General features: G+C 40.3%; 1 protein-coding gene across 7 annotated transcripts in view; it reads right to left on the reverse strand.

The window, feature by feature from the left end:
• Nucleotides 1-3976: 3976 nt before the first annotated feature.
• Nucleotides 3977-18402, reverse strand: part of PIEZO2 (piezo type mechanosensitive ion channel component 2) — a 195823-nt gene continuing 181397 nt past the window's right edge. For all 7 annotated transcript variants that reach the window (XM_081873517.1, XM_081873521.1, XM_081873520.1 and 4 more), the window contains 12 exons: nucleotides 17494-17626; nucleotides 16274-16421; nucleotides 15955-16169; nucleotides 15651-15809; nucleotides 14853-15000; nucleotides 11712-11900; nucleotides 11174-11266; nucleotides 10429-10601; nucleotides 8897-9016; nucleotides 7986-8065; nucleotides 7617-7785; nucleotides 3977-5834 (listed from right to left, as the gene is read on the reverse strand). In XM_081873517.1, coding sequence (XP_081729643.1) covers nucleotides 5582-5834; nucleotides 7617-7785; nucleotides 7986-8065; nucleotides 8897-9016; nucleotides 10429-10601; nucleotides 11174-11266; nucleotides 11712-11900; nucleotides 14853-15000; nucleotides 15651-15809; nucleotides 15955-16169; nucleotides 16274-16421; nucleotides 17494-17626 — 1880 coding nt within the window. In that variant the 3' untranslated portion in view covers nucleotides 3977-5581. The remainder of the gene's footprint in view (nucleotides 5835-7616; nucleotides 7786-7985; nucleotides 8066-8896; nucleotides 9017-10428; nucleotides 10602-11173; nucleotides 11267-11711; nucleotides 11901-14852; nucleotides 15001-15650; nucleotides 15810-15954; nucleotides 16170-16273; nucleotides 16422-17493; nucleotides 17627-18402) is intronic.

An 18402-nucleotide genomic window follows, 5' to 3' on the forward strand; every position in this document is an offset into this window, starting at 1 on the left:
AGCCCCATTGAACTCAGTGGAACTTACTTCTGAGTAGCCATGGTTTTGATTGATCTGCTAGCCACTTTTGAATTGTCATTCTTTGTTCACTGATTTTTTAAAAAAATGCAGAATAGGTGATAGGCATGCTGCTTTCATATACTATGTATGAGAGCACCAAACCTATTCAAAGCTGCCTGGAGAGCAGCAAGCTGCTGCCCTGCCGCTGCCGATGTGTAAAGCAGCAGTGGAGCAATAGCTTCCTCTTCCACCTTGCCACGTCCTACTTCTTCCTGGGCCACCCATTCCCTCACTTGATCCCCGCCTCCACTTGCACATATGTTCTATAGTTGCAAAAGTGCTGTGAGCTTGGAAAATCTCTGGAGAGAGCAAGGACAAGGTGAATGAAGGTGGAGAGACAGGGACTACCTGGCTGAAAAGGAAGAAGGCAACAAATGAAGCGTTATCCTGAATGGGGTAACTGTGCCCCTGAAGGACCAGGTGCGTAGCCTTTGGACTCACAGCTGTTCATGGAGACACAGGTTAATTCTTTGGCCAGGGCAGCTGTTTATCAGCTCCATCTGGAATACAGGCTAAGACCCTACCTGCCTGCAGACTGTCTTGCCAGGGTGGTGCATGCTCTAGTTAGCTCCCGCTTGGACTACTGCAATGCGCTCTACATGGGGCTACCTTTGAAGGTGACTCGGAAACTGCAATTAATCCAGAATGCAGCAGCTAGACTGGTGCCTGGGAGCAGCCGCCAAGACCATATAACACCGGTCCTGAAAGATCTTCATTGGCTCCCAGTACGTTTCCGAGCACAATTCAAAGTGTTGGTGCTGACTTTTAAAGACCGAAACGGCTTCGGTCCTGTATACCTGAAGGAGCGTCTCTATCCCTGACACTGAGGTCCAGTGCCGAGGGCCTTCTGGCGGTTTCCTTGCTGTGAGAAATGAGGTTACAGGGAACAAGGCAGAGGGCCTTCTCGGTAGTGGCGCCCACCCTGTGGAATGCCCTCCCAGCAGATGTCAAGGCAATAAACAACTATTTTACTTTAAAAAGACAGCTGTTTAGGGAAGTTTTTAATGTCTGATGCGGTACTGTTTTTAATATTCAGTGAAAGCCGCCCAGAGTGGCTGGGGAAACCCAGCCAGATGGGTGAGGTATAAATAATAAACTATGATGATGATGATGATGCCATATTTCACTTACCACAAAAAGTAAACCACTAGGAGGTTGTTGTTTTTTTTATTACAGTTAAGCAATATATAAATTTAATGAAATAGATAAAAAGTACAATGTTTGGGGAAGCGCATTTGTTGCCCAAGACCTCTAAATCAACTTTTAATAGCATGTCCCGAATCTGCTAAATATCTGATTGAATCCCACCCAAAACTATCAACCATCTATAAGTGCCCTTAGTGCACTGGGTATAAGTTCCTATCCCTTTTCTGAGCTTCTGAGGAGGGAAGGACCTCACTTAACACACTTATGTTGGAACTCAAGCCCAGCATAATGACACTGTCCCTTTCGCTCTGGACATAGTGGTGGGATCATGGAAAAAACTAATTTTGGTGCTCATAAATTTTTGTTGCTGCGCTGATGACATCAGTGATTGAAAAATGGCAACAGAGAAGTATTATTGTTAAAAGAAACTTTAATCAAGAAAAAGGCCTTTTCATATCATAATTACATTATACAAAGGGTATTAGTATTTTAACATTTTTTTTGCTAGTCACATTGCCACTGTTTTTTCACACTGCATTTCAGGCAACAAAATCAAACACTAAACCATAGCTTGACATAGTGCATTCATAGCTTTTTACATGTATTTACAGTTTTAGCTGCAAGGAAAGATGTTGAAAGTGGGATGGATCAATAACTACCAGAATGGAGACACCATGGCATTCCTGCTTTCTTAAAAATCTATTCTGTGCAACATTCTCTTTTCCAATTAGTCTTATTGAGTGTGCCTACACAGCTCAAGTACAGGCACCTCCTCACTTGCATGTGTGCCATTTGCATGCACCTTTTTCATCACCAAAAGAGGGTGGAACAGGGGAATCCCCACTTGTGCTCACCCTGTGTAAGTAGGGATTCCCTTGTACATGATTTTTGTTTAAATGAGAGGCTGGGTCCTAGAGGTACATTAGATAGATAGCTATATTTCCACCCCAAGGTTCGTAGTATCACATAGAAAGCACACTTCATCACTTTTGCTGACTGACTTGCAATGATCCCCACAGACATTCATGGTGTTTAACCTTACCATGGAAATGAGCTTAAGCCATTCTTGGAGCCATCTTTCTAGAAGTTCTTGCTCTAACAGAAAAAACACTTCCATTATTGGATAGTGCTTATCTTCAAGAAATAGTCACCAGGGCTCAGGCATACTTGGATGCCATGCCATTTGCCTGGTCATGAAAGTTTTAATCCTAATGTGATGGGAAAGACTGCAGTTGGTTACTCAGTGGCAAGAGAAAAGCACTCTGCACAAAGCTGGAGGTACTTTATTACTTCACATGTTCCAGGACATGGTCCTGGTACTAATCAAGGACGATCCCTAGGTGTAATGTATCACAACGTTGTTCTAAAAAAAGAAGATACATATAATTAATTCTTTGAAAAAAGTTATGCTTTATAAATAACATGCATGTACAGGAGAGATAATCAGACACACAGTTTTCATTCAGTAAGGATTTAAATGTGATTTAAGACTTTAATCTGCTTTGGTGGTTGTGTAGAGCTCAACCATGCTACTTAGAGCCCTATATCGCTTTGATCAGAAAAAGGCAGTAGAGTTTTGGAAGATTCAAATAATCTGCTGTTTTCTATGTCCAGTCCTGTACTGAGGGACACAGCACCTTGAGGACACAGGACATGTACAAAGGACTTTTATTTCCTAGCAGATAGCATTTGAGGACTGCACAAATCTTCATGTATTGTTACAATTTCCGTGGGAAGCATTTCCTTTAAAATGATGATTACTGGCCCAAAGTGACAAGTATGGCTTGAGAATGGAGGAGTAATAAATAACTAGCAGAGGTCAAGAAGGCAGAGACATATTAACAATTACAAAGTCAGCAGGAACTGCAGCACCTTCTGGGGCATTATACTTTAGAAAAAAGATGTCTAAAGTGGGAAAGTTTTGAGAGGCTTATAAAATCATGCATAGTGTGCCGAAAGTGGAGAGAGACGTTTTCGTCTCTTTCCTAGTACTAGAACATGAAGCCATTCAATGAAATTGAATGGAAATAGGACAGCCATACATAACACATAATTAGCTCATAGAATTTGCAGCCCCAATATGAGGTGATGGCCACTCATTCTGGATAGGTGCATTTAGCTACATAGTAGGTGCATTTAGCTACATAGGTAAAGGGAGGAAAATGTGTAAAAAATGGGAACAAAGGGCCCTGAAACATCTGATTTCTAAGTGAAGTCTAATGTATGCAAGTTTTCATCTTGTGTAAGTTTAGGGTCTGCATATATGGTATTTGTAAACACTTCATTTAAGTCTTTAAAGGACGTTGTTTATGTTGCTTCCGTCAATGGTTTTTTTACAAGGAGAGCTAGACTAACTATGTTTTGTTAGGAAATTATAATAACATTTGAATATGTGTCGAGTCACCATGCGTTTTATTGGTGCAATATCCCAAAGTGGTTTATTTTGGTGTGCACTTCCTAGTGTCAATATGCTAATTTTCACAGTATTGAAATATACCAGCAATGTTTTGATGGAAACAGATCAACTGTGTGGGCATGTCATGTCACAATTTTCTTCTACCTAACATACACCCCTAGACTAAAATGTGCAAGTAATTTTACAGTTTCCTGTTCAGTTCCCATCTACCTTCTAGTGACTTGTAACATTATCAAATACAATAAATAGTTATGATAGTTCAATGATTACTGACAATCTCACTACGTAGACACTTTCAGTTTATAAAAAAAATTCATTCAATGTAAACAAGCATATGAAAAAATACTTCTGAAATGACTTTGCAGCATGTGCTTTATTTGTCAGTATGGAGTGAAAACTGCACAGTAAAACCCCTTAGCATACCTTATCCATTCAGTGATTTTTCTGTTGCTGAGAAATTGCATTTTCTAAACCATGTAATGCAAATTACATTGCAACACATAAATGTTCATGCTACACTGTCCTCTGCTAAATAGCCGGTGTTCACCAACAGCAATAATTTAAGAAAAAGCCCCTTTTTTCAAGCTCATTATATATATGTTTTATCATAATTAGGAACTTTAAAAACACATCCTGGACATAAAAACGAGAATTTGCATATGTTAACATTTCTGTATACCTGAAACACTGGAAGGAAATACTAGGTAGAAGTCAGATGGTTTACATTTAAACGTCTGTATAGGGTGATCTTTTTCTTTTGCTTCCTACAACATGCTTTCCACTATTTTGTCTTTAAATGTTTCCAAGAAATCAAAGGCTGGGTTCAAATGAAATGCAAAACCATGATTAATGGTATTCACCGTTTAAAAAAAATCACACCATGGTTTTGACCTTTCCAATGTACAACAGTAATACAACAGTTTAAAGCTTCTTGTCCTTTCCCAGCTGGCCAAGACTCAAGCTTCTTAAATTCATTCTAATTTCCATGGTGCAGCAGCCTCTTAAAGCAGAGCAATGGCCCTAACTGTGGTTTGTCAATGGTCTGTGAATTCAGACATAACAGCAAACCACAGTCGGCGCGCACTGTGGTTTGTAAACCAGCTCTAAACTGTGGCTTCAGGTGCGAGTTTGTCAGCTCCCAACCAACCATTGTTTTTGGAGAGGCTTGAGTTTAGATATTAAAACAAACGATAATTTGTTTTGCCAAACATACTATATTTGAACAAGCCAAAGGCATCATAAAGTTCAACTGGCTTATTTTAAAAAATACCTGGCTACTTGGGAGCAATTGGCGCAGCAAAATATTACAACACTTCACCATAATCATTATTCGCTAGTAAAACTTTTGACAGTTTTTATTTTCCTGAGTAAATTCACTGATGTTTTCAATGCCTCCTGTTAATTGTTCAAATAAAATAAGGCAGTTAAAGATAATGTCAGTGAAGTTTTTTTCCTTCCAGAAGTACATCTGCAGATCTGGTTTTCTAGAAATGCACATAACAAAGTTGCCTTCAGCACCCTCTGTAATCCATTGTCTTGGATTTTCTAGAACAACTCCTCAGATCACTGCTGTCCCTTGAAAGTGATGCAAAACAGCATATTGCACACCACTCCAGAATCTGATTAATTCAGCTGTGATAGCCTTCTTTTTCCCTTGAGAATGAGAGCTGAAGCCCAAGTCAGACATGGATGCAGAATATTTTGTTCACTAAAATGAAAAGCAGATTTCTCTGATGTTAGAGGAGTTGTATTTGAAAACAAAGGCTAGCTTTCTTCATCTTTGATTTGAAAGGCAGCATATATTTCTAGGGAGCCAAATGAACTCCACAAACAGAAAATTCATTGCTACCTAATTATAAAAGGCTTCCCTCTTAAGAGAATGTTGTGCTTTGTTTTGTTTTTTAAAAAAACGACAACCAGTTGAAGTCATCTTGAATTACAATGCAAATCCCGAAAAGATCAATTTGTTTTTTCTCTAGTCCATTTGATCATAGTCTCTGGGGAGCGGTACAGGAATATTAATTTGGCATATAAATCTTCTTCCAATTCCAGTTCACCAGTCTCCCGCACTAAGAAGATGTCGGTGCACAATTTGAGGATGCGATCTACATTGGGAAGCTCTTCAAACATTATGGAGTGGGAAATCCCACTGAAGAACTCACGGACAAATTTTCCTATTACCAGGACGACTGAAGCATATAATCCCATGATGCTGCAAAACAAGGGGGGGGAAAGGTAATAATATTTTAAAATGTGAAAAGATTTAAAATGTAATCACAGAATTATGAAATGTGGATACTGAGAAGAAAGTAAAACATAAAAATACAGCCAATTTATAATTCACTTTCATTTTAATAGATTAATTCATCCAAATTACTTTTCTTTCCTACCTCACCAAAAAGAAATGTCCCTGTCCTGAGGGAAGTATACAACATAAAGTCTGACTTAGGAAAGAGATGGAAAGACAGAGGCACAAGTAACAGGGGAAGAATATGCAAGTACTATGACACATGCTTGAATGTAGTTTCTGTAAAGGTAAGGATAGAAGACTTATGCCAGATGTTTACAAAGTCATTAAAATCTAGGATTGTGGTAGCCTGCTTGTATCAACATGGTTTCATCAAATGAAGGCTTAGCAAGCTGAATGATTAGGAGTAGGGCTGGGCAATATTAGGATTTCAACATCACGATGTATCATCATCCAAACATTGTGGTTTGGCGATACACCGTGATGTTGAAACAAGTTGTTTTGGCCCCAGCTGGCAAGGCATGGGGTGAAACTGCCTCAGCTCTCACTGCAGGAGCTGAGGTGCTTTTACCCCAGTGCCTCGCAGGCCAGGGCCAAGGTGCCTGCTGCTCAGCTGGGAGGCAGAAAAGCTCCCACCCTCCAGCTGAGCAAGCCCCACTGTCTCCATTGAGGGACAGGCAGCTGTGTGCCCCTGAATGGAGAAGTTTAAAGGTGCCACCAGTTCACACAAGCCAGAGGCGAGGTGGGGGCTCCATTACACCTGAGGGAGCTGTCTTTGCTGCGTTGAGGCGGGCGAGCTACTTCTTTCTCCCAGGAAAGAGGCCGCTCTCCCTCCCCTCACTGTCCAAAGATGCCGACTGAGCTGGACAGGCTCCATTTACAGTGCTTTCTCTGCCTTTGCCAGCGCAGGCAGTGGGCAAGAAAGAGGCAGCCTGCTTGCCCCCCACTCCCTGAAGGTGGACCAGGTGGCGGTAGCTGCCTTTGCCTGTGTGGGTGCAGTGCCACTTTCCTTGTTCACCCCGGGAGGAAAGATGCAGCCCACCCTCCCAGGCAAAGGCACACAAGCGCATGGAGAGGCTGCCTCTTTCTCCAAGGAAGAGAGATGGCCTGACTCTGCTGGGAGAAGTCTAACAGAGGACCCACCCCCCATCTCCAGCTTGTGCAAGCCAGAGGCAATGTTAGACTTCATCTGGGCCGTGTGAAGCCTCCTGCTCCCCAGCATACAAGCAGGAGAAGGATCAGGGCTCCCTCAGCTGGTGAGTGGGAGCACTTTAACAGAGCCCCCACCCTGCTGCTGGCTCAGGGGCTCCATAAAACTGCTTGGCTGAGGCAAGGACAGCTGCACACTCCTTAGCCAGGCAGCTTAAAGAAGTGGAGGGAGGAACAAGCTGTACTGCAGTTTCACTCAGCTGCAGCTTGTCTTGTCCCTTGGCGTGCTGGAGGCAGAGGGGCTCAGTGGCAGTTTCACCCACAATATACCGCCAAGTGAAGCCATCAGCATGGTCTGCCCCTCATTCTGGCAGATATATTGATGCCCAGTGCTTTTTTTTCTTACACCACCCTCAGAAGACCCACCCTAGAGCCCATCTTCCGGCAGGAGGAGGGGGAGAGCTCCTCGCGAGGCAAGGGCAGCCCAAGCCACCTCTTCCTCCCAGGAGTTAGAGGTCACCATGTGCAAAGGTGGCTTCTTTAAACTGCTTCTCTGCAAAACCCCTCACATGATATTTGTAGAAGATGGTTGCTTACCCATAGCCTGCCAAGAATCCCAGGCTAGGAGGGCTAACTTTGTCACTGAACACAATAAGTTCCAGACTTGTATTTCCTGCTCCTAGAGTTTTTTTAGTCTGGTTCAGAACCCACCACTCAGTTTCATTATGCCTGGACAGTGAAACAGTGATGTCTTCATTTTTTCCATCTACAAAAACCAAACAAACCATTTTGTCAGTATCTCATGTGCAAATTATCTTAATTTCAGCTGTTATCTGAGGAATTTTGCTTCAGCTCCTGTACCCACCCTATACAGGCAGTCATGCAATCTAGACAATAAAGTGTCTGAATCAGGGTGCATTATGAAATAATATTCATGTTAGAAATGAGCAGTGGATCACTCCATACCTGTCAAGAGCTGCTTTATGGGTTTTGCAACAGAATCACTAGGTGCCTTGATATAGCGTGGATACACTTCATGCAGTATTCTGCAAAAGAAAAATAAATTGAGGGAAATACCAATACAAGGTCATTTGAAATTTGCCTTGGATATAATTTTTACAACATGAAAGTCCTAAACAACGAGACCACAGTCAAACCTGGGAATATTCTTCATGGCACTGGATTCTAATGCAGAGCTTTCCAAACTTTTCAAGTTGGTGTTTGTAGACATGCATTATTTCACAACACAGTAATTCAGTTTTACTAGCAGACTGAAGGTTAAACTAACTCCTTTCCAGCCCCAGGAGAAGTGTTCACATGACACACCAACACACTAGTGTGTCGCAAGACAGTTTGGAAAGCTCTGTTTTAATGGAATTTACAGTATTTTTCTGTCAGTAGCTAGCTCTGCCTCCGCTAAATATTCTCCACTTAGGATAGAATGAGGGCCACATGAGAGCTTCAGGTTGCATCTTATTGTATGCATTTCTCAGCATCTCCCTTCCTTTCTACTTTTGCCTCTCTCCCCTTCAGGTGCCTCTGGCCTGCAATAATTCAGCCTTTCTCCAATAGCTAACTGCCAAAGCTGACAACATCAACATCTTTGTTTGGTAGCGCATGTGCATGCACACAGCAGATGGTAGATAGGACTCCTCCCCACTTCATTATAAGAAAGTGCAGAAGGATAAATATAGTTAAATGAGGTTATCTTACTGAAAATCGAAATAACTACAAAATGCCACTTTGGAAATAAGGCAACAGTTGCAACACATTTTTACAGGAGTTGCAATATTGCAATTTTCTTTGCCTAAGTCAGTAATTTGTAGCTCTGCTTATAAGAAAAATCAACATATTAATAAGCATAGAAAATGACTTACACAGGTGCAGGTTGCATTTGGTTGTCCATCATTTTAGCAATAAGTTTTCTTGCTTGCTTTCGTAGGTTGTGACTCTGTTTATCAGATGCTATTTCTGCTTTTGCTCCAAGGGAGAGGTTTCTTTAAGAAAATGTATGAACAAGAGTAAGGCGGTGCAACAGTTGATGAATGTACAATTGCTCTGACTTTGCTGTATTCAAAATGCCATTCTCACTGGGTGATAGACTATGTTATATTTCTTTGAGAACTAGGAATGAAGGCCAAGACCCAATTCTGGCAGACCCCCAGTTCTGCAACAGACAGGAATATGGAGGGTAGGATTGATTACTCCTAGGGAACTTTCTTTCTTTTCATTGTAGGGAATTGCAGGAATTGCTGGCCAAATAGCCACAAGGCATCTGCACCTCCTTTTAAAAAACAAGGTAGACACAGAGGCAGTCTTAACATGTGAGATCTGTATGAGGTATGAATGGAGGATCCAGCAATGTGCAGATTCAAGAGCAGAAACAAATCCAATCCGTACATTGGTCAGGATAGTTCAGATTGGGTGAATCCCCATTAGATTTGCTTTTGGGCAAATTACCGCTCCATGACCATTGGCAACTCAATCCTATAATAATAATAATAATATTATAATAATTTATTATTTATACTCCGCCCATCTGGCTGGGTTTCCCCAGCCAGTCTGGGCAGCTCCCAACCGAAAAAAACACAATACAGCATTAAACATTAAAAACTTTCCTAAACAGGGCTGCCTTTAGTTGTCTTTTAAAAGTAAGGTAGTTGCTTATTGCCTTGACATCTGATGGGAGGGCGTTCCACAGCGCAGGTGCCACTACCAAGAAGGCCCTCTGCCTGGTTCCCTGTAACCTCACTTCTCACAGTGAGGGAACCGCCAGAAGGCCCTTGGCACTGGACCTCAGTGTCCGGGCTGGACAATGAGGGTAGAGATGCTCCTTCAGGTACACTGGACCCATAACTGCAGTGGTTCAAAAATAATTGCCCTGCCCCCTGTTGAAGCAACATCTACATCCAAGTACTATCAGAAAACCCAACTGTCTTTTATTTGATGCTAATAATTTTGCTGCACCGAGAATGTCATGATGGGAGGCGTTTGTCCTTGCTTCTTTCCATTTTCTAAGAGATGACAAACAAGTGATCCGGATTTACCACAATTGTACCAGAATGTATGTGTTCTTCAGGGAGCTCATGGATTTGGCAGGGGGGCTTTTAGCTGGCTCCTAGTGCCAAGGAACCTTAGACAAAGTGATCCCTAAGCAATGATATGTAGGGATTGTGTCAGTCACTAGACAAACAGCAATAACACTATATACAGATAGGTAGCCGTGTTGGTCTGCCATAGTCAAAACAAAAGAAAAAAATTCCTTCCAGTAGCACTGTGTATCTGAAGAAGTGTGCATGCACACGAAAGCTCATACCAAGAACTAACTTAGTTGGTCTTTAAGGTGCTACTGGAAGGAATTTTTTTATTTTGTTTTGAATAACACTATATGTTAGCAATGAGGCCATACCTTTGAATACTCCATGAAATAACTACAGAAAATTCAGCATTCTCTGCATTGAGCTCATCAATCATTTTTTTCCTGCTGGGAGGGCTGATAGTCCATAAGGAATTTGAATTGCCTTCTAGCTGTGCAACTGTTATATCTTCATTACCATAGTTTTCTAGAAACTGTAGAGCAGCCTAAAAAAAAAAGGAGGAAGATGAAGCTTTTATCCCTTTGCCTTCAAATTCTTTTTGGTACTTGTTGCTGGTATCATTCTTCAGTAGCCCACAAAAAGATGGAGGGAGAGGCAGTTTGGAGAAAATATTATGTACTATGACTAGGGCAATAGCTGAATGCAAGGGGAAGTGCTGAATCAGCAAACTTCACCCAGGTAGAGCAAACAACTGCAACACATTTTGTCAGTGCAGCATCCTAAAGCTTGACATGCTTTATGCCATGACAAAGATTCTGGTATTACAGGCAGATGGAAATAACTCTACAGTTAATGCCAGTGCTTTCCACCCAGTATTTTGCCATTACAAAGTATGAAAATTCTATTAATCATAAAATCAGTTGGAAATATGACATGGAGAATCTACCTCACAGAACGCTCATAAAGAATGTCTCAGTTCTTGTCGCTTTAAAACTACAACTACAGTTGCTGTGAACTACAGCCTTCACTGTGTTTATTTGTTTGTTTCAAAGCACTTCTAAATCACTTGATACCTTAAAAGTTCAGCAGGCACTTAAAAGAAATAAAATTACTTACTGTATTAGAGCGAAAACTCTTTAGGAAACTGCTATATTCCGCTGGTGTCATATTTTTTAGTTGACTCTGCTGAGCACTCATAGTAAAAATAGGCTGGAGAGTAAGAACACAGAGTTTAATAACAGAATCAGGATTTTTTTTAAAAAAAAGAATCAAAATTCAAGGCATTTATCGAGGCAGCCAACCTTCTCTGAACCAGCTATGTCTTTAGGGCTGGTCCAGATTGTGGAGCTCACAGAACACTGATTTTACACACACTGCAGCAACTGGGAGAATTCCTCAGTGGCAGGAAAAATATACAAGGTGGGCATCCCACACTCACTCTTATTTCACAGAAATCACATATCTTGCCTTCTAGGAGGGCTAAGAGACTTGGGTGTTTGTTTTTTTAAATGAAAAAACCCAGGGGCAGCAGTAAGGGCCTTCACAGCCATGGGCACTGGGCTGGCAACTCCTGACATATATTTATATAAGGAACGTTTAGTATTTAAAGGAAACAGATGAAGGGAAAGATGACATTTTAGTTTCTTGTTCGTACCTGATAACCTCCTAAAGTTATTGTAATGGATACATCAAGAGGTTTATTTGTGACGCCTGCAACAGATTTAATTAGAGACATGAAGAGCAGAGGGAACCAAACGATGCAAATCAGCAAGACGATAATCATGCCACCCATTCCGTATTTCACAACCTTCTTCTTCTTCTGGCCCCTTGGCTGTGGATATCGCTGTAATTAGCAATGTAAAACATTAGGAGACTATATTGCGCTTTTTCTAGAATTTTTAAACATTATTTTACTTTTGGATTTTATGAGCAATCTTCTAAACTCAGAACCTTATGTATTTTTTAAATATATATATATATAAACTATATGTTACAAGCATCTCCCAAAATTTAGTGTATACTTATTTTAGCCATATATATATTTCATATTTCAAGGAGCCGTAAGCCCCTGTCTTGCCATCCATAGTTAATCATTTAAATGTTATTAGAAGGCTGCAGATTGCAGGATAGGTTGGTCACCCTTAAGAAAAACATTATCATCCAAGGATGGGGGTGGACAGTGAGCTGGAAACATCTTAAACCAAATACCTAGTATAATAGCATGAGTATAATAGCACTTGTTTTGCATAGGATAGCAATGAGTTTGATGTAAAAAGCCCTTTGCAGTACCTTGTCTTAATCTATCTGGGTAGATTTCTAGCCAGGTTTTTAGGGTGTTCCTTCAGTGATTGCTTTGGGTCTTATTTTCAGAATCACTTCAGCATATGGCAGCCACAGGAAACAACCATTTGTGCATCCTGAATATATTCTGTCATGCAGTGAATTCAGCTTTTGGCATTCCACCCACATGTTGGAGTCTGCAGTGGCATACTAAAGTCTAAGGCAGTACAGGGCAATGGTAGTATATTACTAGTTCAGCATGCACCAATATCTGCTAACATTCAACACAGGCTGTTTGGGGGGCATCAAGCCTAGAAGCAGTTGTGAGAAAAGGCCTTTAGACAGTCCCTGGGTCTATCAGTTGAGGAAGATGGGTTATTAAATTAGACACCATAACTCATAAAAAGGTGATGGTGGGGTTACTGTAATCTTAAAAAAAAAACAACAGTGAAAAGGAAATAAACTGGACATACAGGAATTTACAGGATTAGCCTATACTGGCTCAAAAAAGCTAACAATGCATGCAAAATACGGATTGTATGCCAAAAATAATAAATTAGAGTTGCAAACTAATTCCTACTGAAGACAGTGGCAACATTTCAAATGCTTTTAATGGATCTGGAGTGCACCCATAGTTGAAATGTTGCAGTGGTCCATTTAGAAGCTATTTCCTGCAGTTCACATGAATTTATGTTGAACAGTTCTGCTTTTGGTTAAGAGTTCCTGTTTCAGGTAAGTAAATAAGGAACTTTTTGGACCATTGCATTTGAACCAGATTCAGCTGTTATAACTTTTTATGCCCTGGTCCTAAATTCTTAGTTGTTGTTTTTTTAAACTACTGTTAAATTTACGGCTTCTGAAAAGAAGAGCTGAAATAACTTAACATTTTATGGGACCCTTCAGTTTTAATTCTTGTCAGGCTTTTAAACCATCTCTGGAATATGTGTATACAATTCGAGGTTTACATTTGCAGACACAATTGTCTATTTATATGTGAAGGTACCTGAAAGATAATTAGATGAGCACAAAACTACTTGAAACACCATCAGTGTAAGAACATAAGATCCCTATTGCATCGTACTGGTACGATCACAAGAAAAATGGCACCTTAAAATATTAGAATATATAGAATTTGCCAGCATGACAAATAGATTGAGATATAAAGATGATAAGGATTTAATAGAGGTTTGGACATTGTATATAGATTATATAGAAATATATTGCAATAAGAAAATAATCATAATAGGCTGACAAAAAATACTCTGCAGTAGAGGTTACAACGTGGGATAGTGTAAGTAAGGTAATGAAAACAACTTAGTAAGTAAGAAAACGCAACTGAAAAGATAGCAGATAGGAAACCAGGGAAAGAATGGAAGGAGAGTAAAGGTTAAGGTTTATAATAGTGAAACAAATTGGAGAAATAAGTTATATTACCATTGATATTCATATATTTGTTATTTTTCTTTCTTATTGTCCTATGTATATCTGTAACACAGTATGCGTTGATGATATAATGAAACAGAAAAGCAAATAATTTTATTTTTCTTAAAGAAAGGATCCCTATTGGATCAAACCAAAGGCCCATCTAGTCCACCATCTTGTTCTCACAGTAACCAACCAGATGCCTATGGAAAGGACAGGAGTGCAACAGAACTTTCCCATTTGTGACCCCCAGAGGCATTCTCTAGCCATCATGACTAGTAACCATTGACAGCAGGACATGGTTGGTAGTCGTCACTACATCTTGTGGTAGGGTAGTGAATTCCATAGCTTAGCTATGTACTGGGTGAAGAAGTACTTTTTATCTATTTTGAATCTTCCAACATGCCAACACGCAGCTTCACTAGATGACCCCAGGATCTAGTATTATGAGAGAGATAAAGCATTTCTCCCTATTCACTTTCTCTGTACCATACATGTTTTTACACTTCCATCTTGTCGGTCTTTACCTGCCTCTTTTCAAAGTAAAAGACTCCAAAAATTGCTAAGTGGCTAATAATAAATCCATGACTATCAATGGCTACTAGCCAAGATGGCTATGCTCTGCCTGCATGTTTGGAGCCTTTATGCTTCTGAATACCACAGGAAGGGAGAGTGCTCTCGTGCTTGGATCCTGCTTTTGGGTTTCCCACAGACATCTGGCTGGCCACTGTGATAACATTATGGTGGACTACATGGGCCATTGGCCTGATCCAGCAGGCTCTTCATATAATAAGAATCTAAGAACCCAAAGTTCTTAGGTTCTTATTATAACTTTTCCTAAGGGAGTTGCTCCAGTCCCGTAATCATTTTTGACTACCCTTTTCTGAATCTTTCCCACCTACACAATCTCTCTCGTGAGATGTGGTGAACAGAACTGTGCAGAGCGATACCATCATAGATTTGTATAAAGGCATGATTTTCAGATATGAATTTTCTATCTTGTGCTTCCTCAAGATCTTACACTATGATCTATGCCCTCATAAAACATTTAATGAAAATAAATGGGGTTTTTTTAGGGGGGGGGGAATCTTACCTTTTCAGACTCTCGCCAGCACTTTAGGATGAATATATGAGCATAAATATCTTCAACACAGATCCAGCTAGAGAGGCTTAATGTGGTATCTGTCCAAACCCAGTCCATTACTGCCCTCAGCTCAGTTAAGAATGGTACCAAGCGGAATCTAGACAAAAAGAAATAATCACAGGTGAAGGTTCTGTTTTAACTGAAGAATATTAAATCAAGTATCCGATATCCGATATCTTTATGGTCATTGTCCCATGCAGAACAATGAAATTGAAAAACTACATAAAACTACATAAAAAACTACATAAAACTACATAAAAACTACATAAAACATTCAAAAACCCCTAAAAACTCTGAAACCCCATTTTAAAATACACTATACTATAGAGACCCCTTATGCTGCATTTAAAACCAGAGAAAAACTGTTTCTCAGGCGGCTAGTCTGGCCTTTATAACTCTATACCTTCTTCCAGAAGGCAGAAGCTGAAAGAGATGTTGTAGCATTTAAGGTTTCAGGTGATTTATGTGCTCATTTTTAATTGTTTTGGTTAACTTTTGGGAGTTCTAAAAGATTAGTTACGTTTCTGATCATTCATGACTAGTTGCTTTGACTGCAAAAAGGAGATTTAAATTTTCCTGTCATGCAGCAGCTCTGTGGTCACTGATGATGCACTGATGATTATCAAATCATACTGAATAACTCAAATATATATTAAAAGTTGTATGCCACTCTTGAAGACCCTATTTGAGGGTAAATGTCACTATAGCTAAATAAATGTGTGACTGAAAAGAAATAGCCATACTCACCCCTGAAATAAGAAGAGGTTTACATAATTGTAACTTTTTGTGAGGAAATTGCCAAGTACACGAGTTGGGTAGCCACAACGTATCTGATATGCCGATAAGCCAAAATAAACACATTTCACAAAATACCAAAGTTGTGCAACAATATTTTGGCTAAATTTCCTGCAACATAAAATAGATGGGAGAAAATTAATATAGACACACATACTTTTATCACATTTTTTAAGGCAGTAGACTAAATCACTGCTAAATTAAAAGCGTAATATTATTATTTTTTTAAAACAACAACAACAACCCAAACACGTACCTTTCTGTCACTCCAGGCAAGATAAAGAACATCCAAAAGTGTATACCAAAAACAAGTATGACCTGGAAGATGACTTTTCCCATGACAGTCTTTCTTAGATACAGTGCCCGATCTACTACCATGGTTCCAAACTGAATTAGCACCATCACTAAGAATGCACTTGGCACTTGGTCCTCTGATAACGAAGAGGTGATATCTGCTGCTGCAGAGTGTTTCTGCAAAGAAAAACAGGAGCAATAAGGTACAGGGAGTATTTGTCATAAGAGATAGTCATTTATGACAAAAAAATTCCAAATACATCAAATTCCTTATAACATACCCCAAAAGCCCAGAATCCAAACACAATGATAATGAAGTCGACAGTATCAGCAAGGAACATCAGGACATAAACATCAGTCACAGCACTGTAATCTGGGTGGATAAGATTGTAGAAAAACTGTTTGATGGGCACATATACCTGAAGGGTCCTGAAATAACAGAAAATACAGTCTTACAAATAACTTTATGTAAAGAACTATGCAGTTTAATTTACTACCCCCAAGAATGTATACATTTGCGTAGAGATAACTAAAAAAAGGAATGAAGTCAGACTTGGGGACCATGATGGCCCTTTGGTCCTATATGAGGGATGACGATGATGATGATATTTATTTATTTATTTATTTATTTATTTATTTATTTATTTATTTATTTATTTATACCCCGCCCATCTGGCTGGGCTTCCCCAGCCACCCTGGGCGGCTTCCAAAAAAATATTAAAATACTGTAATACATCAAACATTAAAAGCTTCCCTAAACAGGGCTGCCTTCAGATGTCTTCTGAAAATCTGGTAGTAGTTGTTCTCTTTGACATCTGGTGGGAGGGCGTTCCACAGGGAGGGCGCCACTACCGAGAAGGCCCTCTGCCTGGTTCCCTGTAACTTGAGAAAACCAAGTGAGCCTGAAGGTCTGGCTTGCATTGCATTCTTGCCCATTCCTAGGTGTAGAGAAAGCAGATAACGACTCAGGCCTCTCTCTCTCTGGTCCTTGGTATTCTCCCCCAGGCCACACCCCTCAGCTATTGTACCTCACACCCTCATTGAGTGTTTTCGATTGACTTGGATATGTCCTTGAATTTTTATAATGCAGTTTGATTGTTCAGATGAAGAACAGAGTGTATGTGTGTGTAGAAAGTCCATTGTTTTGCTCTGCCAAATATTGTTTCTGGTCTTTCCCACTGCTGACATGTGGCCCTTGGAAGGTTGCTCAGAAGAGACTGTGGCCCTCAAGCTGAAAAAGGTTCCCCTCTCCTGCTCTAGAACATTTAGGGCAAGTGAAAAAGGACAAAGACACAATGTGGGAGAATATGAAGACAAACAAAGAGAGAATCAGCGCACTGGTAAAACTGTTACTTGGAGCCTCAGGACTGAATTGTGCTTTGTTACTAAACCTTCAGATATTAGCCTTTTATGGAATTGCAATCTTCTAAAAATCCTCCACAGAGCACTGCAGAATCAATTCCTGATTTCATTTAAACTGATACAAACTTTAATTGCTCACTTTTTAATGGTAAATGCCTTAGCTATGATAAGTTGTTCCCGCAGCTTGTCCATGAGAAGTTCTTTTCTTGATTTTTGTTTTATGCTCAGCACACTGCTTCCTTTTTGACTGCTGTTCCGTGTGCTGGTACTTCCTGAGAAAACAGTTGCGGGGAGAAATTACAAAGTGATACATCAATCTTAAACCTCCGTTTACCCTGGATTATGGTAAGTACTAAGCAATTCACAGAGTTTTGGCATGATTCAGATGTAATCCATCTCCTCCTTTGTACCCGTAAGGAGGAGATCAAATCCTGATTTTAAATAAACCACAGTTCCTTGTGATGTCTTAACTTTGAAGACTGTGGCATGCTGAAACAATGGTGGGCAAGAACAAGCAGGATCTAAAAAGCTCCATTGATACTTCTCTAAAAGGTAGTTTCCCATTGCCTGTAGAAGTCATCAAGTTGGGTAACATCTCCATCTTAGTTCCCATAGTTTAATTCACTCCTCCTGCCTTCATCCAAACAGTCACATATTTCTTAAGCTCCCATTATTTCTCATCCTTGCTCCAGTTCATACATCTTTCCCTCCAATATTTGTGAGTTTTCTTTTCCTCTGTGAGTCTTCCAGCTGCCCCATTTCCCCCTCCCACTTGTGCAGCTTGGCAGTCCTTCCGTTTTTCCTCCTGCACCCTCTGGCCAACCTCCTCATCTCTCTCCACTTGTCTCTTGCCCCAGTGTGCTTTCCCCCCACTGCAGCCTCTCTCACTTGTTCCAGCCTCTTGTTCTCCCTTGTTTAAATTAAAGTATCCTCACTTGCCTTCTCTGCTTGCCTTGCCTTGCCCTGTCTCCTTCTCCTGTCTCCCCTGTGGCTGCTTCAGAGTAGAAGGTGTTTCCTGCCACTGGCAAGAAATCAATGACTAAGCAAG

The sequence above is a fragment of the Podarcis erhardii genome (genome assembly GCF_964252035.2).
Source record: "Podarcis erhardii genome assembly, chromosome: 8".
NCBI lineage: Eukaryota > Metazoa > Chordata > Lepidosauria > Squamata > Lacertidae > Podarcis > Podarcis erhardii.